Source organism: Blennius ocellaris (assembly GCF_963422515.1).
Source record: "Blennius ocellaris genome assembly, chromosome: 6".
Taxonomy (NCBI): Eukaryota; Metazoa; Chordata; class Actinopteri; order Blenniiformes; family Blenniidae; genus Blennius; species Blennius ocellaris.
In genome coordinates, this window is record NC_137655.1 from 4,092,772 (window position 1) to 4,117,547 (window position 24,776).

The window sequence follows — 24,776 nt, forward strand, 5'->3', positions numbered from 1 at the left end:
AAACCCAGTCGCCATGCCAGCGTGTTTGACTTGGTAATTAGCATCTGAAATCCAGTCTTCCGTTCCCAGAACCTCAGTGACAACGCAACGGATGAGAAACCCGGATCCCACCCGCTCGTTCCACGGTCCCCCGTATTTATGGTTTTTAGGAAGCAGTCGAGAGGAGGATTGGGGGTGGGGGGGGGGGGGGGCTGTGGCCTGCCGCCGCCCCCCTGTACACAAACAGTTGTGGTCCGGCTCAACGGGCGGCCGGCCCGTTCAAGACCCACCGCTCCTCACAGTGGAATGTGTTGATAAACTACAGTTTCCAGATCAGCCATTTGGATTGATGTTGTTTTACCCGTCATTGTTTTTGGTTTGGTTTCAAAAAAAACAAAACAAAGGCAGTGGGACGAGGTGGAGGGGTGGGAATTATAGGGGTCGGGCGTTTTTATTTCACGGCTGCCGATTGGTCGTTCGCGCTTCGTGACTGACACTTGGTTATATTTGTGTTGTTTCTCGCCGGCTACCGTCAGGACTCGCCGTCACGCCTCGTGTTTTGAGTTTGGATGCTCCACCCTGAGTTACAGCCAGGAATGTGCTGCGAAGAGACAAGGGGCCCCGTCAATCTGAAGGCCCGGGATGCTGCAAATCAGTGGGGGCGGGAAAAAAATGTCACGGTTTATTGCACGGTCCCTGTTTTAATTCTCAAAAAAACACCAAATGGCATGTGACAGCGGTGAAGTCAATATACCGTCAATATGATCCCCATCTCATTTAAGTGTGTTATCCCAGCAGCCCCACTGGGCCCCGCTTCTCAACCAGCGCAGCATCACGTAGTCTCCGGTCCTGAGCGTCCTGATCAGGGTCCCCCCCCCAAAAAAATTTAAAAAATAAACAACAACCAAGGCAGGATCTCAGCTCGTCCCCTGAGGGGCCCGCCTTGGTGATTTATCTTAATCACCTTCGCTGCCCAGAAGTACAGAAGCGAGTGTGTCGCACCATAATTCATCCCACCATGAGCCAGCAGGGAAAATGCCAGAGAGGCAAATACTAACTTGTTGGTCAGCAGGCGGGGACGTTTGTATTGGAGCGCGGTGACACGACTCCTCACAGAGAGAAGGTGTTAAACACGGTGATTGAACATTTTCACACTCGTAGATTAAGGCGTTGATCTCCAGAAGGTTGAAATGAGCTTATTTGTGCAACCGTGAGTTTTTACACAGCGGTTAGCGGATTGGTTATTGGACTTGTGGCTGAATAGAAGTCACGTTTTATTTAAAGCACTTAGACTCCAATCTTCCGTTCAACCTCTGATTTGATCTCGATCGAACTATGTTTGAACTAAGCTGAGCATGCGATCTGAAATTTTAAGAATTACCTGAGTTTACTCTGACGACCCTTCTTTGGTTTCGCGACGGTCGACTGGCAGACGAGACAAACGCACTTCGAAAATGACATTGTGAAAAAAAAGTCCACCTCCCATTCCTCATGAAAGTGACACGTCTTCGTCTTCTCACTTGGTCCAGCAAAAGCGAGGGCTTCAAATTTGCGCTAACTCGCTGACTAGCTTGTTAGCTTTGCCACACTTAGCGTCGTTGTTTGCGCATGTGCGGTGACCTGAAGGTCAGAAAAACTCAGCCGTCATCTGACGCCGCGTTCGATTGTACTCGTAATTCGGAAAGGTAAATTAGTTTCATTACACCAGCGTCAATTTTTTTTCTAATGTCATGCGATCTACTATTACTACCTTCGCGATCGACTGGTAGATCGCGATCGACATATTGAGCACCCCTGTTCTGGAGGAACTTCTACTGACGGGTGCAGCGGGGTTTGATTTTGAACTGGGACTCCGAGTACCGAGTCGGTTTAATTCCCCTCACCGCCGTGCTGCACCGACGTACGCGCACGCTCTGCCATACACTTAATCACGAGGCGACTCGTATGCTCGACAAGCCGCACCTTGTCCAAATCACTTTTTCTCACAGCGCAGTTTTAACTTTTAACAATGCAACAACAGAGAGGATGTAATCACACGGGACCGAACACACAAGGCAAATAGCAATTACCTCGCTGAGAGCATGTCATCTCCCGGCTTAGGCCCGCTTCCTACCTCGCCGTCTATCCCTGCGCTTTTCCCGCCGCCAAGACGAGAGGCCAAGCGTTTCTTCAGCCCTCCCCGGGCCTGTTTCCACTGCTGCAGCCACCCATGCTGCTCAGGTATGATGAAAGGCCCTTTAAATGACAGCCGCTGATTAAGACGCAGCCCCCCCCCCCCGCCGCCGGACCCCTGGAGAGCCTAGCGGTAGCCTAGCGGCGTGGCTGGAGCTGCTGGAAACGCACGGGCTTCAAGTAACGTCTTGTCAGGAAGAGGGTGGACCGACAAGGCTGCGATGATGGGACCTGCCAGACAAGGCTGTTATTTGCAGCCTCCCGAGAGGCAGCGGCAGTAAATTTCACCTTATTATCGTGGCTTCACGCGCACCTTCGGTGGTTCTGAGTGATTTAGTGCAGCTGCGGCGGTTGCGAGCCAACTCAGCCGTCCGTCAGAGAAACAAACAACTTTTGCTGATAGACGGGTTCGAGGCAAAAAGGCTGCAAAGTGGCTCGGTGACGTGCAGCTCAGGTATTTTTATTGTGATCAAATTGATTTCTTCTGACAGCATGTTCAGACAAGACTTCATTGTTGGATTTGAACCTTTATTGGACAAGTTTTTTTTGTATTTTTTTAATTAAAAAAATAAGTATATAACCACTATTCAGACACAAAGTCTTTTACAGTGCTTTAAATAATCCAATACAGAATATGGATATATTGAAATAAAGCCAATGAGATTTTAAAAAAGCAATCAATGAAGTATATATAAAGTCAATTTTTTAAATTTTTAAAAAAACTGAACGAGATCTCTCTAGTAGTACTTCAAACCTCTCTGAGTACACATTTCGCACTACTTTTCTACACGTTCAGCATGTGTACAAAGTGTATTTCCATATTCACCAACTATCCCCATTTCTCGTGAAACCGTTGACGACCGGCGTAATCACCTATTAACGTATTTTCTGTGATCCCTCCTCGTCCTCCATGTGAAGCATACACATCAGTTTCTGCTTCTGTTTCCCTCGATAAAGTACATTTTAATTTAAAGACCAAAAAAAATAACAAGCGGAAAAAGAGTCAATTAAGTCCTGAGATATCGCTCAACAACATCCTCTCAGAATATCACGTAGGCGACAGAAGTTCACACACTTTCATCCATAAAGCTTCTTTAGTTCAGGCTTGTTAAGGCGACATTTCCTGCAAGATGTGAAACTTCTTTAGGAACTTCAAAAACTTCCAGTCAAACTTTTAGATATTTGGATTAAATTGCTTGATCCTTTCAGAGATTAGTTGATGCTATTTGATCTAGAGCTACACTCGGTAGACCGTCGCCAACGCCACGTTTGTTTGCGGTACCGAGCTAGCATCGCTAACACGGTAGCCGTTAGCTCATATCGATGCTAAATAGGTAGCTACATCACCGTGAAACATTGAGCGGGGAGCGTCTCCATGGCAACAAATGCTGATCTTTGATCTGCTTCTCTCATCAGCTTTGTATTGGACATTTTCTCACAGTTTTTTGGGGGATTTATTCTGAAAATGTTTAGCGAGTCAACGTCCGGAAATTAGAGTAACTAAATTAGCAACAATGGGATTGTGATGAGCGGGAAAGTATTTAGACTACCTCAACAAAATGAGCTGCTGATAATCTGGTCTTCAACAGCTCATCAAAATAAAATGATTTGCAATGCCTTTTATGCAGATAAACTTTATATTTGAGAAGAGAACAATTAACTTGTTTACGTTGGGACTTTTTGAAAAAGGGCAAAAACTGTTCATACAAGTTTTATTCTTGGAAAAATGTTTTATTTTTTTTTGCGTATCAAATAATTCGAAGTTTGAACCAAAGTCTGGTGTCCATGGTGGTTCATGCAGCATTAATCCCGAGTGAAGAGGGAGCAAAGTGCTAAAGCTGCTGCTGTACAGGTGTTTCTAATAACCATTTAATTCAGGAAACACATTAGACTCTCCCGTCATTAGGGCTTTATTTTTTAGCCAAATGCCGGGAACCCCAGTGTGAAATCTCCCCGACGAGCTTTGAGTCTCCGGGTTTAGTTGGAGGGGAGACCCACATGGAGCCGGCTTACCAGGTAGTCCTTCAGCCAGGCACTAATCCCGAGGAGGCAGTGCCAACCGCTCGGCGTGCGGACCGGGCGAAAGTGTGTTTTTTTTTTTTTTTTTGTGCACGGAGCGTCTGTTTCTCCTCACTTCTCCCCTCGCGCCCAGAACAGAGGGCCCTTTATGGTTGTTTGTAAGGGGGAAGAGTGGCGGGGCCCGACGGCAGAAAGTTGGCCCTCGGACAAGGCCGACAGTCTGCAGGCGCTTACGGGAAACGGAGCGAGGGCTCTGGGCAGGGCCGGCCCGGGCGCAGGCTGGCGGAGGAATGGTGTGTGTGTTTGTGTGTGTGTTGGGGAGGAGGGGAGGGGAGGAGGGGGGTTAGGTGGTGAGTTTCTCTCGCCCACCTTTCATAGCCACAGTAAACAACTACAACCTGCGTCGGTTTCACGCAGCATTCCAAAATTCTTCGTCCTGCCTGATTTCAAACCACAAAGATGTGCAGGTCTTCTTCTTTTTTTTGGTTTTTTTCACATTTATCTAACTCATAGAGCTCTTTCCTGCAAACACACACACATGCACACACACACACACACACACATGCGGCGTAACCAGCCTGCAGTTGATGCTGCCAAGGATCAAAAACCACACATATAAACAGTCATTTGTTCACGGCAGCCATTGAACGGCTTACACAATGTTCACTCTGAGTCACTGTGGAGAAGGCTCCTCCGCCGTCTTCATTGTCGGTGTGTGTGTGTGCATGTGTGTGTGTGTGTGCACGCATCATGTGACTGAGCCCATCGTCTGATGGATTTCACCGGCAGAAATCATCACCTCTCTGGTTCTTCTGAGTTTGAAAATGTAAAAAAAAAAGGAAAGAATATTTCAGGTCAAAACGTTGACCAGATGTGGAAAAGGATATCGTGATTCAACTCCCAACTGTTTACCGGCGCTGTACCTGTTACGAGAAATAGAAAAGGGGAAAAAAAAAAAAAAAAATGAACAAGTAGTCCAAGAACTTTGGTTTTCTTTTCTCGGAGACTTCCAACAAGTTCAATTCTGAAATCGACACCCTGTCAGTTCCGAGTTTTTAACAGTGACGCCGAACACTGGTGGACGTGTCCGCCGGCACCAACAAGCAGGAACCTTACAAATTAGACACACCGAGCATTTCCGAGTCTATAAAGGTTTATAAAGCTCGATGTGGGTTAGTCATCGTGTCTCCAGCTGAAGTGTGCCTCTGAGGGCTGGTCTTCTCCCGGGTGTCCATACCACACACACACACACACACACACACACACACACACACACACACCGAGGGACTAATAACAACCAAAATGCACCTCTGGTTGCACCGATGCAACCAGCAGCCATTCACAGACAGTCGCTTATTGAGCTCCGGCCGCCCCGGGGCGACGGAGGATTGCAACACTTGCTCGTCTGCGTTCCTGCGTGGAACGTAAAACTACCACTTACCAGCCAGAGATGACAAATTTATCGCGCAGCCTGATTTTGTCCGGCAGGCGTGCGGACGAACTTCAAACTCGCTGCGACGTAGAGGAGCTCACTCGGGGGGGGGGTTACGAGCATCCGGCCGTGGCGTCTTATCAGGGAATAGCTGATGAGGGACCCGGTAGTTTTGTCCCGCCGAGGCGGAGGAGACGCGTCCTGCCAGCAGTCCCTGGGTCTGGACTTGTCTGTAGCTCTGGGGCTCAATAGGAGAAGACAAACAAAAGAGGATTATTATACATTAGCGGAGGGGGGAAGGGGGGGGGGGGGGGGGATTGAGAACTGGAGACACTTCAGTGGGATAACAGAAGTTAAGGCTTGTCTGTGAGCAAAACCGGATAAGATCAGTCGTGACGATAACGGCAGCACAATGCAAAGTAGTTAAATTAACAGCAACGCCTTATCGTTCTCTTCTCTTCTCCTTACACTATGACCCTCCTCCCTTATTTTGTTTTTTCCTTTTTCAATCTCCCTATATTTGTTTCCTTTACCTCATCCAGCCTGTTTTGTTTTTGTTTTGTTTTAATTTACTTTCCACAGACCTCCAGGACTGACGGGCAGCCCGGTCATCTCGGACATCTCCCTGATCCGCCTGTCGCCCCACGCCGCGGCCGGGACGGGCGAGTCCCCCTTCAGCCCCCCTCACCCGTACGTCAGCCCCCACATGGAGCACTACCTGCGCTCGATACACGGCAGCCCCACCCTCTCCATGATCTCAGCTGCCCGAGGACTGAGCCCCGCAGAAGGTGAGACTCCCTCCGGTCTTTACCACCCACCACTCAGCAAATATGTTAGAGAAAACGTAAGTGCATTGCTGTGCCCGGATGTGTCGCTAACCTTTGCTTTATAAAGCAAATTGACCCGAATTTGAGAGGAATTGCAAGTTTGGCCTCTTTGAAGGCCACGAAATAACTTTTAAATGTAGTGACACGTGGAAAAAGGTCAGTTAACAACATTCAGACACGAGATCAATTGTGATTATTCCCTAAATAGTGTTTAAAAAAAAATTTGATTTTATGATGATTATCATTAAATGTATGCATTTTAATTCAAAAACTCTGAGTAGAACCTCTTTATGTTAAAAAAAAGTTAATCCAAATGTTGTTATTCGTTGTTAAATATTCTGCTAAAATTAATCCTCTGATTAGAAAGGTAGTGAGGGAAGTTGTGAGTGTAGGAATGGCAACGAAACAAATGAAAGACCTCTCAGGATTCTGCGCCTGTTTCCTGGATAACGAAAAAGAAACTGGAGGAGCTCATGGCAGACGAGAACCGCAGCACGCGACAGCGTGGCCGACGTGTCGTTCTATGGCGTGGTAAGGGGTACGGTTATGGAGGTGTTGGAACCATGGTTAAGTTGCAGTGGCCCCCAGAAGCAGCGCAACGCAAAAAAAACCCACAGCAACAACAACAAAATGCCAGAAGGCAACAACAACAACTTTCATCGCGGGGAGTTTAATGAAACGTGGGGAAAAAAAAACGCTGCGGTGGTTTCTGTTGGGTCCGGCTCCGGTCGGTAGAGAACAGGAGCCACCGGGGCGCCTGTGAATCAGCAGCGCCTCCCCAACTTTCCACTAATGCAAAGAGATGCTGTCGCTGATAGCGCGGCGGGGGGTGGGGGGGGGAATACTACCGCTTTGTGCGGCCCTGTCAAACACAAATAAGGCCTGTGGAGCTCAGTGAAGCGTTTGTAAACTTGTGATAGTGATCCCCGCCCGACAGGCATAAATACAAGAGTGTTTGTTGAACCCAAACTCTTTTGGCACCGTGTTTAAGCTAGAAGTTGTCGTCGGCGTAATGCCGCGCATACAGTTTATATATTTCCTTCAGGTCTGCAGCAACAGCAGAAAAGAAAAGACAGATGAGTGACGTCTTGGCTTCATATTTTGAAGAGGTTCTTGAGCACACTCAGTATAATCTTTTAAAAAACAATCGCGATCCATTCATCTTCACCTTCTTCCGTATCGGGTCCAGGGTCAGCGGTTCACAACAGATCTTGATTCTAGCATAAGACCGATAAAGAGAAAACCTTCAAGTCCCAAACTTGGGTTATCACACACTTCTCAAAAAATACAACAGAAAACTTCATTTTTCACATTTAGATTTTTTTTTTGTTTTGTTATTGTGAGCATATCCTCTCGTCTCACTGTGTTTACCAAATGGGGGCTCGCACCCACAAACACGCACAGAACGCACAGCCTCGCGGCAGATGTAATGTGATCTGGCAGCCATGGAAAACCTGAATGAGCACGGCCGGGTTCTGTTCGCCGTTTCCACGGCCGCGGCCTAATTGCTTCTGATGTGTCCAGATTTTCTGGGATTTTATATATGCGTACTATGTGTGTGTCTTCTATGTGTGCAAAAAGGAACGAAGCGTCTGTGTTTTTTTGTGGCCCCCTTCAAAAAAAAAAAAAAAAAAAAATCCCTCAATGATCCCAGCATTTACTTCCTCCCATGTTTTCACCCGTTTGCATATGAATCCACAATCAGCCCCCCCCCCACTCACCCTGAGATGTGGAGGAAGAGGAGAGGAGGAAGGGCAGAGACGCAATCGTCCATCTGTCACTCTTATAGTTTCCGACATTTTACTGGGTACAAGTATTCAACCCGCTTTTACATCAGTGTCCCTTCGACTTTGTTTTCTAGTGTGTGTGTGTGTGTGTGTGTGTGTGTGTGTGTGTGTGTGTGTGTGTGTGTGTGTGCACCTGCACTCTGTGTGAGACTGTCAAACATAAAGCAACACACACCATCAGAGCGGTGCTGGAATGTGGTATTCCTTCCCTCCGTACCCCCCCTCCCCCTCCCCCCTCCCCCCTTCTCTCTTGCTTCCTCTTTCCTCCCCGGGGACGTTTCCCCTACAACCCAGCGAGCCTCAAAGACATCAGGCGTTTTTCTTTATCAAAAGCCTCACGCCCCGGGGCGTGCATGCGAGCACAAATCCTGGAGTGTGTAAAAGTAGGGCGCCCGTCTCCTCTGTCAAGTCGTTCTTACAGCCTCTTAGTTCACGGCTTTGTTTTTTTTCCCGTCGCCCAGTCAAAGGTTGTGTCAGACGTTGCCGTGACTCCTCCGATCAGGACGCCTTTCACTCGAGTCTTCAAACTGAACGGTTTGTCCTCCGTTTCTCTCTCTTCCCCCCCCCCCTGCAGTGACTCACGAACACCTGAAGGACCGAGCCCTGTTCAGTCTGCCGCCGCCGCCGCCGGGGGCCAACCCCACCGAGTACTACCACCTCATGACCAGCGCCAGCCAGAGGAGTCCCTACGGCGACCTGTTGATGCAGAGCGGGGCGGCGGCGGCGGCGGCTGCAGCGGCGGCGGCGGCGGCGGCGGCAGCTGCAGCTCATCTCCCGGATTACATCAGTCCAGTGGACGGTGAGAACAAGAACTCTGACTGTGTCGACATGTTTAGTTGTTTTTCGATTTGTGTTCAAACCTCACGTCACAGTGACTCTGCGAGCAAAAGCCAGAAAACAATACAACAAGAATCGACGAAAGTAAAGCGCGTCAAACTGGCAACTCCAATAAGTCCAGTAAGGCCTCGTTCACACTGCAGGGAAATGCTACCCAATTCAGGTTGTTTTGCTCACACCTGTTGTGTGAAAGCGCCGATTCAGATTGTTTTCCACACCAGACCCGGGCCTCCATCATATGCGGTGCCAATTCTGATCATTTCCGATATTCTACTGCGTCGTCGTGACAAAATGTTAAAAGCTGTGCTCTACTTTTTCCTTATTCTCCTTCTCTTCCTCATCAGCTTGTCTCGATTTTGTCGACATCCGTCAATCGCGGAGCCAAATGCAACTTTATTCTGTGCATCTGTGTGTTTATGACGTGTTCTTTACTACACATATAATAGTTTTATGGTTTTAACATGGTTTCTAGCCTATCAGATCACAGTATTTTACCCTTTATGTCGTGCAGATTCACTGCAGGATTCAGACTTAATACTGTCATACAACAATCAGGTAAAGTTTGGTGGAGAGTGCAGACTGAGGACGCGACACATGAATGACATTAAACTACTTGGACAAGAGTAATAATGTCAATAGTACCATAGTACCGTACTCGTGGTACTAAAGTGCATAGTTTGAATCATCCAGACTTTAACGCCCCCCCCATCCTTTGTTCTCAGCACCGGGCATGTTGATTCCATCGTCTTGAGGCTTTTTCATGTGTTTCCCACATCAAAGCTGATGATTTTTTTTTTTTTTTTTTTTACTCTTTGACGCACAGGGGCCGCGATTAGTCGAGGCCCCAAGGCCAGGAGCTTGTAAAAAAAAAAAAAAAAAAAATCTCTTTGGAGTCTCTCATTCAGATGCTGTTTCAGGTGTGTTGTGCTGTTATTATGAGTAACATCCTTCCCCCCCCCTCCCCCCCCGAAAAAAAAAGTTTAAGTCCAGGCTCATCATTAAAAGCGGCGTTCAGGATTTAGAGGGTGAGAATCGAGTGACATGACCGTGATACCTTCGTGTCTGCTGTTAATTCGAGGGATTAACTTTGCGGACGCTGCCGATGAGGCGGGTTACCAACGACCCCCCCCGCACGTGTTTTTGTTGTTTTTTCTTCCTCTCAGACTTACAGAGAGCAGCCTGTTCTTTCACACCGGTTCAGAATCCCGGCCCTCTGTCAAGACGACAGTCGGGCAGCAGAACAGACGTCTGGAGTTCAAGCCGCCAGAAGCGTCCAAGAAACTTTCAACCCTCATGAATGGGAGTTAGAAAAGCGGCTCGGGGGAAGTAGAAAAGAGGCGCGCGGTGGAAAACCCGCGCTTGAAAGTCGACGTCCGATAATCAAATCGCCTGACCGGCACCGAGGACGACCGTGTTCCTTCACTGCCTTTTGCTTCTTTCTACTACAAATCACACATCCAGCAAAACAAGAGAAAATCGAATGTCACGCTCTGCTCAGACTGTAATGCAGCTATACCCCTGTATCCCCAATAGAGGGCGCCAGCGCAAGAACTTGTTTCTATAAAATATATGAATAAACCGTAATACTGTCCAGTTATGTTTATGCCAACAAACTAACAATGGGCCCTGAACTGTATTTGCTTAATTTTTAACAGATAATCTTCAATAAAAGAGAGGATTTCTTGATTTCTCTCTCTCTCTCTCTCTCTCTTGTCGTCTGTCTGAGCAGCCTGGGGCGACATGACAGCCGCCCCGAGGAGGCGGGGCTTAGCCTCGATCGCACAAAATTACTGATTAATACCAGAGTTCAATTGGCGTCACAGAGACGTCACATCTCCTCTCATTTACCGTTTGAAAGGAGAAATTTGGCTGAAAAGCTGCAGGTCAGGTTCAACTTTCTCACACAAACAGAAATGCGTTAATGTTTATAAATGTTTAGATATGATCATAATTATCCATGACTGAAAATCTAAGCACACAATTTATTTGCGATTCTTTTTGAGATGAATTGATGTGCTGTTGGAACATATACCTCATACAACCTTTTGTTTTTACCTAAACCCTGCTTGTATTTCTTGACAAATACGTTATTAAAATAGTCCATAACAAGTGACCTCCGTTCACCAGCTGTTTAAAAGAACGATAATGTTTTATCACTCGAGGGCAAAGAGTGTTGTAATGTAGTTTTAGAAAAACACACTGTATTTAAATGAAGCGAACGTTGGCCGGAATGGAATAATAATGCGGAGCCTCACCTGAGGCATCCATCACCGGCTGCTTCACGTCCCGACAGAGGGAACGAGAGGAAGAACAAAGAAAGCGAATCAGATATGGGATCCATTGGCCATTAATCTTTCAAATTAACGACCGCTAAACGCGGCGGTGATGGAGAGGTAGGTGGGGGGGGGTGAGGAGGGGGGGTGGGACCACCTCTCTTTCCACCCTCCCCTCCACCTGAAGCCACCTCAATGACCGCCGCTGTGCAGCCGTGCCCACATTTGTTTGGTTTAGCTGTTTGCTGGTGGAACCACAACACCCCCCCCCCCCCCCCCAGCTTCTGTTTACCATCCCGGGAGTGATGTGGTCGGGGCCCCGGGGCCAACGGACCCAACGGACACAGTGGGCCGTACTGACCGAGGGGGTAATGGCGGCTGCGGTGTAAAAACCTCGGCCTCGGAGTTCAGAAAGCCTCATTTCATGAGCCGGAGCGACTGAAGAGGTGTCGCGTGGCAGAGGTGGCAAACACGCGCCTCACCCTCCGCCGTTGGTTTTGGACGGCGGCGCGGATGAAATCCTTATTAAATATCAATTCGCGCATTTAAAAATTCGAGTCAAGCCACTGCGAGGAATGCAGAAGTCCTCAGTGAACCCGGTTTTCCCCCACTCAATAACCCGCTTTCTCTGCCTTCCAGTAAAATTGTCTCGGTGGCTGCAGACCCTCGCGCCTGTAAAGGGATTTGACACCACTGCAGGTCTTTGTGGTGCGTTTCAGGGTTTTCGGGGATGTAGTGTTGGGAATATTTAAACACAAATGAATGAGCGTGACTGATTTTAATACAACACTGCCTTGATATGCTGTTTGAAGGCTCTAAATGTCTTTTTTTTTTGTAGAACACACAACCAATTTGTTGCACCGTGTAAAAAAACCACTGTGTTTTTGTCCCCCAGAGACATGAGCGAATGACGGACAGGCCCAAACGCTCGTGTTCGTGGTTATAAAAGTCTCAGCAACACACCGCAACTGCTTCTACAACTTTTTTTTGCACATTGCAATGTCCGGCTAAAATCACATTTTACTCGAAACAGCTGTTATTTTTGACCGAATCCATTTCAACTAGTTTTTTTTTCCTCAACCGGTCAGTAAAATAGGGACGTATTTAAGAATATAATCCATAATGCGTGCTAAAAATATAATGTGCACACACATTTAGATTGCGATTTTGGTTTGCATGCGTTGTGTGTGGAGATGATGTGACGTCACTCATTAAATGGTGTCGTTTCCGAGTTCGCCTCACATTGGGAAGAATAATAAAGTCAGCAAATAAAAGTCACGTTGAGCCAGCTGAGGAAATGGTTACGTTTTCGCCCGTGTATTTATTGGTTTTTATATATTTTTTATCAACCAAAAAACTACTCGCCCAATTTGCATGACATTCTGAGGGATGACTTGTCATCATCTAAGGACTAATCGCTTCCAAAGAAACATCGTTGAAACAAATTAAACAATCCAACAATCACAGATTTCAACGTCAATTTAGATGGAAAAATACATCATTTGTGGGATTATATTAAAACGTCTGGAGTTTTTAACAGTGCAAAGCATGTAGACGATAAAAACATTCTGCTCTTGCAATAGACAGAACCAGAAAGTAACCCCAAGTATGTGAAAAGCCACTTTTCCCCTTGTCTCCAAAGCCGGAGAGGGGGAAAAAAAAAGAATTCCAGCATTTCGGTATGACTCGCATCGGCGTCGGTTCACCGCTTGGAGTGTCGGGGGGGAGAATACAGTCACATCATGGTCGTACACATTGGGCGTCTTTCAGAGGGATGTTTGTCTGTGAATGTGCAGGTATGTAAGGCTGGGTGGGCAGCGAACTATCACAGCGGTTTGTGGTGTTGGGGGGGTGGGGGTGGGTGGGGGGCTGGGGGGGGGGGGGTGTTGAAACTCCCACGACAAAAGCAACAGCCAAAGTAAATGTCTGCCATCCTGAGGAAAAAGAAATGTTTCAGTGTTGATACAGCAGAGGGAGCGAGGGAGACAGACATGTGCACTGATGTGGTGAGGAGGCGAGGGTAGGTTTTGGGGGGGTGGGGGGGTGAGGGGGGGGGGGGTACCGGCCCCCTCAGACTGCACACACAAACACTTAACTATATGTTGGTTCATGAGCGCACGGGTGGAAGTGTGTGCATAAACACGCTGGCAAACACAACGGCGGCTTTTGGGGGCTGGACACTGGGGCTCATAGAGGATTCAGCACGACCCCCCCCCCCCCCCCCCCCCCCCCCCTCACCACCACCTCCCCCCATCCCTCCGCGCTCCTCCACTAATAAAATTCACAGTGTTAGTATTAGTGAGATTTAGTAGGGAAAATAAACATGCCCCTGCTCTGGCTGGCTCAGGGGGTCCCGGGGGGGACGGGGACGAGGGGGGGGGGGGGCCTGCTGGCACTGGCTCAAGGCTGGTATGCTGAAGTTGGCAGTCGGTCGCCCCGAGCAGAGAAGCTCGTGCTTCACTGTACTCAAGGTCAAGGCGGCCAGGCCAAAGATTACATGGTGGGGCCAAGCGAGAAAAAAAACCAGAACTTTCTCGGAGGCTGTTATTTAAGAACCCGTAGAGTCGTGTCCATTTTCCCGTCAAGGTAGTGGCATTCCTCAGAGTTTGCATTGGCCTTTACTCATTACCTCCGCCAACGAAAGTTGGGCACAGTTGAACAGGTTCTAAACTAAACGATTCAATCGCATGATGTAAAGGAGCAACTTATCCTGCAATAATAATGTTTAGTAGTAGAGGCGAACACTGTCGTACTTCAGCTGCAGCATTCTGTATCACTCTGTAGAGTGTTTTCTCTTAATGTCAAAAAATAGAACTAAAAGCGAGAAAGGAAGCCCAAAGAATTCCCTTGTGCTAAAATGTTGGTTTATGTGTACAAATGGCAAATCTTGAATCTTAAATATACAATCCACAAAGTCAAAACAGTAAAAGTGTTGTTGTTTGTATTCGGCGCAACACAAATCAAATTGTTGAGTTAAATAAGCGTCGATTTGTAAGCAGATTCAGTTTCCCATTTACAGTATCGGCGCTGAGCGTCGTGCCCGTAATCACGCGTCTCTATATAAATCCAGATCCCACAGTCGCCTCCAGACCATGATGGGTTCCCGCATATACACACACACACACACACACACACACACACACACGAGCTGTGTCACCACACACTGCTGCGTCGCTGCGGCCTGTGCAACATCTGTTTTCTCGCTCCCTGCCGGAACCTGTTCACCCTTTCAATTACAACCACCACCTATAAAACACCCCTTTACCGAGCGCTGAGCAGGGTGTGTGTGTGTGTGTGTGTGTGTGTGTGTGTGTGTGCGTGTGCGTGTGTGTGCGTGCGTGCGTGTGAGAAATTCATTCCATTTAAAATTAGTTTAGATCAAGGACATCTACTTTTAACAACACCGAGCCGAAAGCAGAAGGAAGGTGTGGATTGTCGGCGCCCCGGCTTCCAGGAGACTGAAAATTGCTGCAACTTTTAAGTTTTTTCAGCTGGAGGGTTTTTTTTTTTTTCCCAATTCTTGGGAGCTGAGCTCAACGTATAGATGGGGGTGTGTGTGTGGGGGGGGGGGGGTTTCGGGCGCTGAGCCCAGAGGGGGTGAGGCAGGCGCCAGTCTCCAGGTTGTGAGGCCTTTTTTTTTTTCCTGCTTTATATAAAGGGGGGGGGGGGGATATTAATTCACATATCTCCTATTAAATCTGCTGGCACGATCTGCAAGCTTGGCTCCTCGTTAAAAAAATAAATAAATAAAATAAAATGCAAACTAGCGTCTGCGTGCCGAGCCGGGAAGCGTCAACACAAAACAAACCGCCCATTCATTCGCCCGTTCGTGTTTGATTGTCGCTTCCTCTCCTTTGATTTTAATCGTCAACTCCTCCTGTGAACCACTCGTTGTCTCCGATGCACATCTCCATCAACTCTCCTTTCTTTCCGTTTCAACTCCGACTACTGTCGTCTGCCGTCCGAGGTTCCCTCGGGCCTTTTAACTGGAGTGCATGTGCCTTTGCTTTACGACTCGCCACCTCCAGCCGTAATAGCTCTGGAAGCAAAAGGCCCCCGCTTTATGGCTGCAGGTCTGGCGCGGTGATTACGGCGGTGCCTCGATTCATTTGGCTCCGGGGGGGGGGGGGGTTGCGAGGGCTCCGAGCAGCACAGAGTCGGCGATTGGCAACATATTGACAGCGGTGGGGTTGACATGCTGTGTGTGTGTGTGTGTGTGTGTGTGTGTGTGTGTGTGTGTGTGTGTGTGTGTGTGTGTGTGTGTGTGTGTGTGTGTGTGTGTGTGTGTGTGTGTGTGTGTCGGGGTCGCCATACATCTGCAGAGGTGAGCTGTGATGGGCCTATTATGAGTTTCCTGCCTCTCGCGCCTCTGATGATGTCTGCTGTGAGTCTTAATTACGCCGGCGCTGCGCTGGGGGAAACCGGCACCTGTTGATCCAACCGATCCGTCTCCGGCCCTCCGGCCGCCACGGCGAGCCGCGAGCCGCCGAGATTAAAAAAAAAAAAAAAAAAAAAAATGTGCACGAGCCGATGGACTGTCGGCACGTGTGGAAAAATAAATAACCCCCTTTTTAAAGTTCATGGGAACGGCAGTCATTCCTCACAAGCGTGCAGAAGAAACCCTACCTTTGTTCACCCGTTTTCCTTTTTTTTGTTGTTGTTTTTGTTGTCGTTGTTAAATAGTATTCTGAAATCAATTTGTTCAAATTGCCTCCATTTAACTTGCCTTAAGTACAACGGGCTGAAAGAGATTGCTATCAAGGTAATTACTGAGAGCGATTGGAGCCAATTCATTATGCACAAGAGGATGCAAATGTTAAATAGAGGGGCAGTGTTGGGCGAGAGAGAGAGAGAGAGAGATGCAGGAGATAAGAGTGCTGCTTAAGCATGGCTGTGACCTCTGCTACATTGCTCGAGGGCTGAACGGCACATGGACCAGGGTAACTGCTGGTCAGCGCCGAGCCTCAGTCGCCGTCGGGTCAAACTTCAAACGCGTTGGCTTGTGGTCAGTTAGTTTGGACGAAAACCACAATATCGTATTGTGAGAGTGCCCCCCCCCCCCGTTTGGACTGATCCCGTGTAATAACAGGCCGTAATCCACCTCCACCTCTTGTACTCACAACTTTCGCTCGTTTGATTGTGCTGGTTCAAGCAGGACGGGGTTAAAACGCTGATGTTGAGGGTGAAGAATTGTCAATTGCACCTTCTAATTCACATTAAGAAGTGGACTTTAGCATTTAAACACATGTTGTTTAGTTTTCTCAGCCTGGGTTAATTTCTAACATTTAAGCACATGTGCATCCCTGCATAACTTTGTGTTTTTGTTATGTTTAAAAATAATTACCTTCGCCTCAATATGAGCTAACGGCCATCAGGCTACCGATGCTAACTCGGCTCCGCAAGCAAATGTGGCGATGGCGAAGGTCTGCGCTCTAGTAGTGTAGCTCTACTAAAAGTACTGTGACTGACCACGGGAACCCACCAGTAACCGACACATTGCTGAGTTTAAATGCGTTCCAGAAAGTACAGATACTATTAAAAGAAAACAAAAAAACAACCACGCCAAGAAAACCATCCTCACAAACTGGAAATCCAAAAATAATATCAGTAGACATCAATGGAAAAATCTGCTGTCTGACTATATTATTACGGAACCTCAGTCGACACTCCCTGAATTTATAACAATAGAACCTCAATTCCAAAACAAACTCATCCAATTTCTACAAAATGGATAATTTCACCTTTTTTTTTTCTTTTGCTCCTTTCTATGTCACTATACAAACTATTTCCTTTCTCCTCTGTTTATAACCAAGTCACACTTAGTATTTCATATGCAAGCACGCACGCACACAAACACACACGCACGCTCACATTATGTAAATAGTATTTGAGGTAGCACTTGTTTGTATTACTTTTGTATATAGAATGTATTGTTCATTTTCACACATCTTTGGAATTGTTTACTGTTTTGTATTTATCTGCACTACCTTAAAAAAAAAAAAAAAGTTTATCAACACGAGTTGAGCGTCCAACGCTGACAGGAAGTCTTCTCCTTTGCGCAGTCTCCCGCTTCTCCAGCCCGAGGCTGACGCCGCGACTGAGCAGGAAGAGGGCGCTGTCCATCTCGCCGCTGTCCGACGCCAGCATCGACCTGCAGACGATGATCCGCACCTCGCCCAACTCCTTGGTGGCCTACATCAACAACTCTCGCTCCAGCTCGGCCGCCAGCAGCTCGTACGGACACCTGTCGGTGGGAGGGATCAGGTGAGTGGCCACGCGCTTTTATTTTGGAAGTCACACCGAGACGTCAGCATTTGCGACTGCTGCAAAAAGTGGGGATTGATTTTCCCGATTTTCCAGTGCTGATTTTTTTAAGAAATGACGATATGTCATACTGGCAGACCTCATTTAATAGTGGTCGTGATTTAATCTTTTCTACCTTTTTTATTTATTTATTTATTTATTTATTATTCTCTCCCAGCCCCACCTTCAGCTTCCCCCATCCCATCAACCCAGTGGCCTACCAGCAACTCTTGTCCCAGCAGAGGGGTCTCAACGCCTTCGGACACACTCCCCCGCTCATGCAGCCGTCGCCGTCCTCATTCTCCGCCCGGCAACACCCCCTCACCGCCTCGCCCATGTCCACGCACAACAGCGCCACGTCGGAGGCCAACCAGGTGGGAAACGTCTTCTCCGGTTTCAAACGGCGAACTGGTTCCGAATAAATCCCCCCAAAAAAACTGCACAAAAAACAACAATTTCAAATACAAAGTGGATCAGAGGAGATATAATACGTTTTATCAGATCTGCAAATCAATCATGCGAAAGCCCGGCTCTTCAGGGATTGGTTGTCATCAAGACTTTCCTTTCTTCCATCCGTCTTCCTCCCTTTCTCTTTATCAGCTCTGTTTACACGGCAGCCACTCCACACGTCCACATGGAAACTTCCCCCTACTTGCTGTGAATCACTCCGCCTCGGCCCGCCGCCTCGCTCGCTTTCGCCACGCCGCTCGGCCGCACGAGAGACGCTATTTGCACGTCTCTGCACACACACTCCGTCAAAGAGAACACACACACACACACACAGACACACACACATTCAGCTTTTATTCCAACTGTGATCAGAACCATATTCTTTTTTTTTTTTTTCACTTTTGGTTTCCAGCCAACTGAGTGAATCATCGAGGGCCCCCAGAAGTGCTCAACTGCACTGTGACATCTGGGTGGGATTACAACCCCCCCCCCACCCCAGCACATGCGCACACACATATACACCCCGCCACCACAGCCGCAATCTGTAGTAAGGGCAATAACTCCTCTTCTTTCATATTTCTTCGTGGCTTTGGCGATCATAAAGGAGTCTAAACTGTTTAGTCTGGGCGGCGGGTCCCAGTCTGACTTATGGGCTGTGGTTCTCTCACGTCTCCCGAGCAGCGAGGAGGAGAAGAAAAAGAGAGAAAATCACACAGTAACATTGTGGGACTCTGTTATCTGGTTCCCCCTCCGTCGCTCGCTGTGGCGTGGGAAGCTGGGCTGGGATCCGGTGGGTTTTAATCATGGAAGGACATTAATGAGTGAGAGAGTGGATGTTGAGGGAGTCAGCGGGGAATTAATTAAACAATCGTTTTTTTTTCTTTTTTAAAGACCAGCGACTCACTAACGTGGGACTTGGAACAGTTGGGCTCATGTTTGAGTAAAGTTCACGACTATTGTGTGAGCACACCTTCAATACTCCCCCTGCTCTTCCAGAACTCTGGCGGAGACCCAGCGGTGAGCAGCACCGTCAACCCACTGACCACCAAGAGGTCAAAGGTGAAGACCGAAGGAGACGGCCCACTGCCCATTTCACCAACGTCTCAGGTGAGTCCATCGAAACTTGACGTTGACCTTGATACTTTTAAAGGGGGGTCACATTATCCAGCTTTTCAACACTTTCGCATGGTCTCGTTGGTCCAACCACATTGTATTCAAGGTTTATTGCCCCCCCAAATCCAGCTTTTCCTTGATTTTCCATCCATGTGAATATTGGTAGAGCTAGCCTAGCTCTGATGCTAACGCTACTTCACTAACCAAGAAGTAAATTCTCACAGCCTGGATTTTTCGTCTTGTGTTATCACTGCTATTTCCTACTGAAGTTTTATGATACGCTCTAATTATAGTAAAAAAAAAGAGCAGGTTCTTCGGTGCTCGCAGTGTTTAGATCTGCGATTGCCGTCTCAATATTTTCCTTTCTTCCAGTTTAACTTAGCGTCTCGCCGCCTCACTGTTAATCAGAGGTGAGCGGCGTTGTCTTGGAACGAGAGCAAACATCTCCCACTCCGTCTACGATCAGGAACTAGATAAGATATTATGTCAGGCTTTCTGCTCTCGTTGACCGCAGAATTGGGTGAACGATCTTTGTTTGCATATTTTCTCTTGAAGGAATTCCGACGCCCTGCGGGCCTCTGACACACTGCTGTATTTTTTTTTTTTTTTCATTCACCCAAGGACCACGGCGGCGGGATCCTGGACCTGAGCGAAGACCTGGATAAAGATGAGTGCAAACAGGAGCCCGAGGCCATATATGAGACCAACTGCCACTGGGAGGGCTGTTCCAAGGAGTACGACACCCAGGACCAGCTGGTTCATGTGAGTGCTGAGCTCGACCCCCACGAGTCCCGAACCGGGGATTCTACAGTCGTCTACTGTGTCGATCCTGCGTTCGGCTCCACGGAGTCGCTTGTCTGGGCGTTTAAGGCTCATGTTCAGCTTTAGATATGGAGCCGACAGATTTGGAGCCTTTGGAGCAGTGACACCAGCAGCCATGGGGGGGCAGTGTTGAGATAAGAAGTGAATGATGTTAGTGTTGTAATTGCCCCCGATTGTCCCTCTTTCTCGATGTCAACATTAATTCTGACCGCCGACCAGCATTATTATCCTTGACTTGGGTCTTGTTCTTTCCAAAAACTCGCTGTACGACTCTTCTTCTTGATAGAAGTCCATCGTGTTGATCTATGAGCAGCGTCCCTCTGGTAGATTCAAGCCAAAATGGAGCACGTGCATCCGTTTGCATACATACTTTGAGCGTGAATAAGGTCTTTGGTTGTGTTTCGTTGTGGTCGATCCATCAGATCCTCAGTGTGTAAAAAGTCAAACCACCTTTCTGCCGCTCAGGCCGAGCGAGTCGTCCACTGACTGATCCTTTCTTGTTGGGTCGACGCGTCCAACACTAATGAGCCGTCCGGCTCTCGCCCAATTTAAGCCCGAGCCCTGCAGCTGTGACCCCCCCTCCCCCTCCTCCCCAACAAACCTGTCAGGGCTTCGTGACCTTTCACCTCTAACATCTCACTCCCAGGCCCTGAAGCCCAAAGGGCCGGCCATAAATCCATCGTCATGTTGCTTTTTTGGAGCCAACTTCTCTTTTCGCTCTCCGCTTCCTGACAGGCTGTCAGTCATTGGGGGGTGGGAGAGGTTGGGGGGGGGGGGGGGTATGAGGGGCAGGTGTCTGTTCCAAAGACGGGTCGGGACCGGCGCCCGTGTTGCAGCCGAACCAGAGTGGGTTCCACGGTGATTTGATGGATAAAGTGAAGCCAGCGCATTCCTGGAGTCTCGCAGGACGGCCGTGGGGATTTCTTCAGGTTTCTGCTTTCCATAGACGCTCAGAATTCAACCTGAGAAGATTTGTTTTTGTCTTCAACATTTCCCGACACATCCCCGAGCACCTCTACAGTTACACGCACGGTTTTCACCGTCAGTCAAAGATACACACAATGAACTTGCATTGTCTATTTTTTTTTTTTTTTTTTCCTACCATTTCCTTTGTCTAATAAAAACTCGAAATAGCTTCCTTGGGATCCTCGACATCCAGACCTCGATGATAATATATACTATACTGAATGTGACGATGTTTAAAGAAACTACATTTCGGTAAATCGAAGTTAAACTGACGACCAACCGACCCCAATGATATTAACTTAACCTGAAGCATGAGTTCACCTGAAGAGTTTTCTATTATAGATTACATTTCTGTCTCTTTAATGTGAGCGTTTGAAGCGATTCGGATGAGAAACTACATAAATGTGAGCACGCACACACACACACACACACACACACACACACACACACACACACACACCTGTGGGTTTCTCCCGGCTTCCCCACTTTAAAAGGCCCATAATTGTCGACTCACAGCTGTGAGTAACCTGAAAATAGAGACCTGTTCTCGGGTCACACACTTTCCATCCCTCCTCCTCCTCCTCCTCCTCCTCCCCTCAAAATAGATCTCGGCAGAATCGCCGACCGCGGCGCTTTCTCGCTGGTGACGACGTGACCACCTTGGCGGAGCGCTGAGGGCTGGGATGTCCTCAGGAAATGAAGTGGTTCCTCCGAGTGTGTGAATATTTGCATGCGGTGTGTCTGTTGACAAGTGTGTGTGTGTGTGTGTGTGTGTGTGTGTGTGTGTGTGTGTGTGTGTGTGTGTGTGTGTGTAGGAACTGGAGCTTTAATGACTTGTGTTGTACAGCTGGTTGTTTTTCAAACATAAAAATAAGCTTATTAATCTTTTTTTGTATTTTTGAAACGTTTGGATCTGACGTATGTATTGTACTTTTAAATGTAATGAAGTAGTTTCAGGCTGTTACAAATAGTGGAAATTAACTTTTATTGTTGGGAAGGAGAAAAAAAACAGCAGTAATTCGCAAGAAGACTTAAGTGATTGATGCATTAAATTTTTCTCATCGGTTGTTTGAAACACTCGTTACGTAAATATACATGATGATCCAAGTATTTCTTTCTCCAGCAGATGAAATCTACAAACTCTTAGGTTTTATTTTGAACAAACGTGTGGAAGCTTGAAGCGGTCGTTAAAAACTCGGATGCAGGTTTTAAGCATCACACAGGAAAAGCGTTGTGACATCGCGTTTCTTGCCGACATCCTGACGCGTTGTGACGGAAGTCGCCAAAATCCTCTTCCTGCTCACTTTTTTACCCGGCCTGAAAAAACACGGACGGCGGTTTTTACAGGTTTGGGTCTCATTGACGGAGACGCAATAACTGTCAGCCGTGATGGACGACGCCGTCGCCTGACACACACACACACACACACACACAGAGAGAGAGAGGATGATCCGGTGGGAAAGAAAAGACTCGGATATGCTGACTTGCGTTTTAGCGCCACAAACGCCCGGTATTCCCTGTCTGCAGGTTATTCTCGTCAGGGACAAGCGGTTCATGTTCACCCAGGTGGTTTTCTCTCCGCAGCACATCAACAACGACCACATCCACGGCGAGAAGAAGGAGTTTGTGTGCCGCTGGGACGAGTGTTCCCGGGAGCAGAAGCCCTTCAAGGCCCAGTACATGCTGGTGGTCCACATGAGGCGGCACACGGGGGAGAAACCCCACAAATGCACGGTGAGAGACATAACAATTTGCCGCGGATACATTTTGAATGCAGTGTAGAAGCGACGAGAGGATAAAACGCAGATTGAAAATATTATAACGTCACTGCAGGAGGAGCCGGTGAACTGACAGGACTTTTCCCATAAACCTCAGTTAAACACAATTAACTCATTTTCTTCTTCTATTTAATTCATACAAATTACAAGTTAAAGTCCTACTTTGAAGTGACTATGATATATTTATTAAAGGGGGGATATTATACAACTTTCACATGGATCTCGTTGGTCAAAAAACGTTGTCTTCAAAGTTTATTGCCCCCAAATCCAGCTTTTCTTTGATTTTCCAACATTAGATTATTGGACCATAGGAGCTGCATTCAGAATCTGCTGTGTCTTGTGTGAGCTGGACTGGCTCCGCCCACACATGCCCATATTGGGAAGAGGAGGAAGTACTTCCTCTCGTGGTGCCATGTGCCAGAGCAGGGCTGCCTAATTGTGGGAGGAGTCAAAAGGGGAGGAGCCAACCTTGATTGTGATTGGCTGAACCCCCCGATGACACTATATAGGGTTTGATTTCTGATTGGCTGGGTGGAGCAACACACTTTTTAAAACCTGAAACAAGCCAGGGAGAGAGAGGACACACTGTCTTCACTTCTGGGGCGTCGTTCCAGGTACGGCGACGATTATTACTGCTGGAAAGCTATTTTTCACTATTTTGATTCAACCTTTGCAAAGACATCGTGTGAAACATTCTCGGAATTGAGAGAAAAGAGAAAACGCTTGTGTGGTGCGAGTTTACAATCATAATCCATCCCCAGTTTAATGAAAGTCAAACAAGCTCCATGTTATTCGGCCACATTGGCAGCGAGAGCGTTTCAACCCATCGAGCTATCCCCCCTTTTTTTTTCTCTTTTTAAAAAAAAGCAGACTTATAAATAGTTTGTGTGGGATTTCTTTGTACTCATCACTCGCGATGTCTTCCATGTTGATAAGTCATGGGGGCTTCACTGGAGCCTTCGTTTGCATCAACTGGCGAGCGTGTTTGCCTCTTCAAAGCTCGCTCACTGGCTCTTGTGAATGCATTAAAACGGGCGACTTGTGAAGGAGAGTTGAAAAAGCTGATTGACAGCGTGGGCGTGTAATTAAAATCCGCAGACAGGCAGGGGGCCGCGGATCCTTATTAGAGCGAGCCGCGGATCCCGCGCAACAAAATCCCACAAGCATCGTCTCATAACACGATCACTCCCCTTTAGTCTTGTGTGATAAGGGAGAATCTTTGGCTTTTTCATCTCATCCCGGAGCCGCTCTAATTTCATTCTCTTTCAATTTCAGAGCCAATTATGCTCACAATGACTCCTCAGAAGGAATCCCAAATTATAGCTTGTACGGTACAAGCGAATACAAAAGGCTAAACACAGACGTCTTTTTGTCTCAACAAAGCACGGCAGACAAAAGAGCTCCACCACACCTCACACTTAGTTTAGATATTTTCACATAAAAGTGCTTCAAACTGGAGTGGGGCTTTGCTTATGTGTGGCACGCCGCAGTAGGGGGGGGGCAAGGGTCCAGGAGCAGATCATATTTAAAAAACGCACAGCGTTCTCCGTCATTGCTTTTCCATGAAAATGATCTTTCTCTCTCTCTCGTTCTCTCTCTCTCTCTCTCTCTCCACAGTTTGAGGGCTGCTCCAAAGCGTACTCCCGCCTGGAGAACCTCAAGACCCACCTCAGGTCGCACACCGGGGAGAAACCCTACGTCTGTGAGCATGAAGGCTGCAACAAGGCTTTCTCAAACGCCTCGGACAGGGCGAAGCATCAGAACCGGACGCACTCAAACGAGGTTTGTTCCCCACAGCTCACATCAAAAAAAAGCATCACGGTGTTAATGTTTATACTCAGTCCTTGTTTCACTCCATTTCATTTGACATTTCGACCTTGCTCGGATTCAAATATCAAAATCTACAGTTGCAAACCAATCGACCAAAGTTAATCCACCAATCAAACTGAATAAGTGCAGCAGAGATATAATCAGGCTGCATTTTCTGAAAGGAGTGGAAATAATGGCAATTTATTAAA

At 47.6% G+C, this 24,776-nt stretch overlaps 1 protein-coding gene across 1 annotated transcript in view; it reads left to right on the top strand.

Moving 5' to 3' along the window:
- Positions 1 to 24,776, top strand: part of gli2a (GLI family zinc finger 2a) — a 60,288-nt gene that overhangs the window by 29,512 nt on the left and 6,000 nt on the right. The window contains exons 3-10 of the mRNA XM_080498003.1: positions 6,184 to 6,390; positions 8,791 to 9,015; positions 17,389 to 17,590; positions 17,808 to 18,003; positions 19,076 to 19,186; positions 19,814 to 19,954; positions 22,565 to 22,714; positions 24,376 to 24,540. Of these exons, the coding sequence (XP_080354129.1) occupies positions 6,184 to 6,390; positions 8,791 to 9,015; positions 17,389 to 17,590; positions 17,808 to 18,003; positions 19,076 to 19,186; positions 19,814 to 19,954; positions 22,565 to 22,714; positions 24,376 to 24,540 (1,397 nt within the window). The remainder of the gene's footprint in view (positions 1 to 6,183; positions 6,391 to 8,790; positions 9,016 to 17,388; positions 17,591 to 17,807; positions 18,004 to 19,075; positions 19,187 to 19,813; positions 19,955 to 22,564; positions 22,715 to 24,375; positions 24,541 to 24,776) is intronic.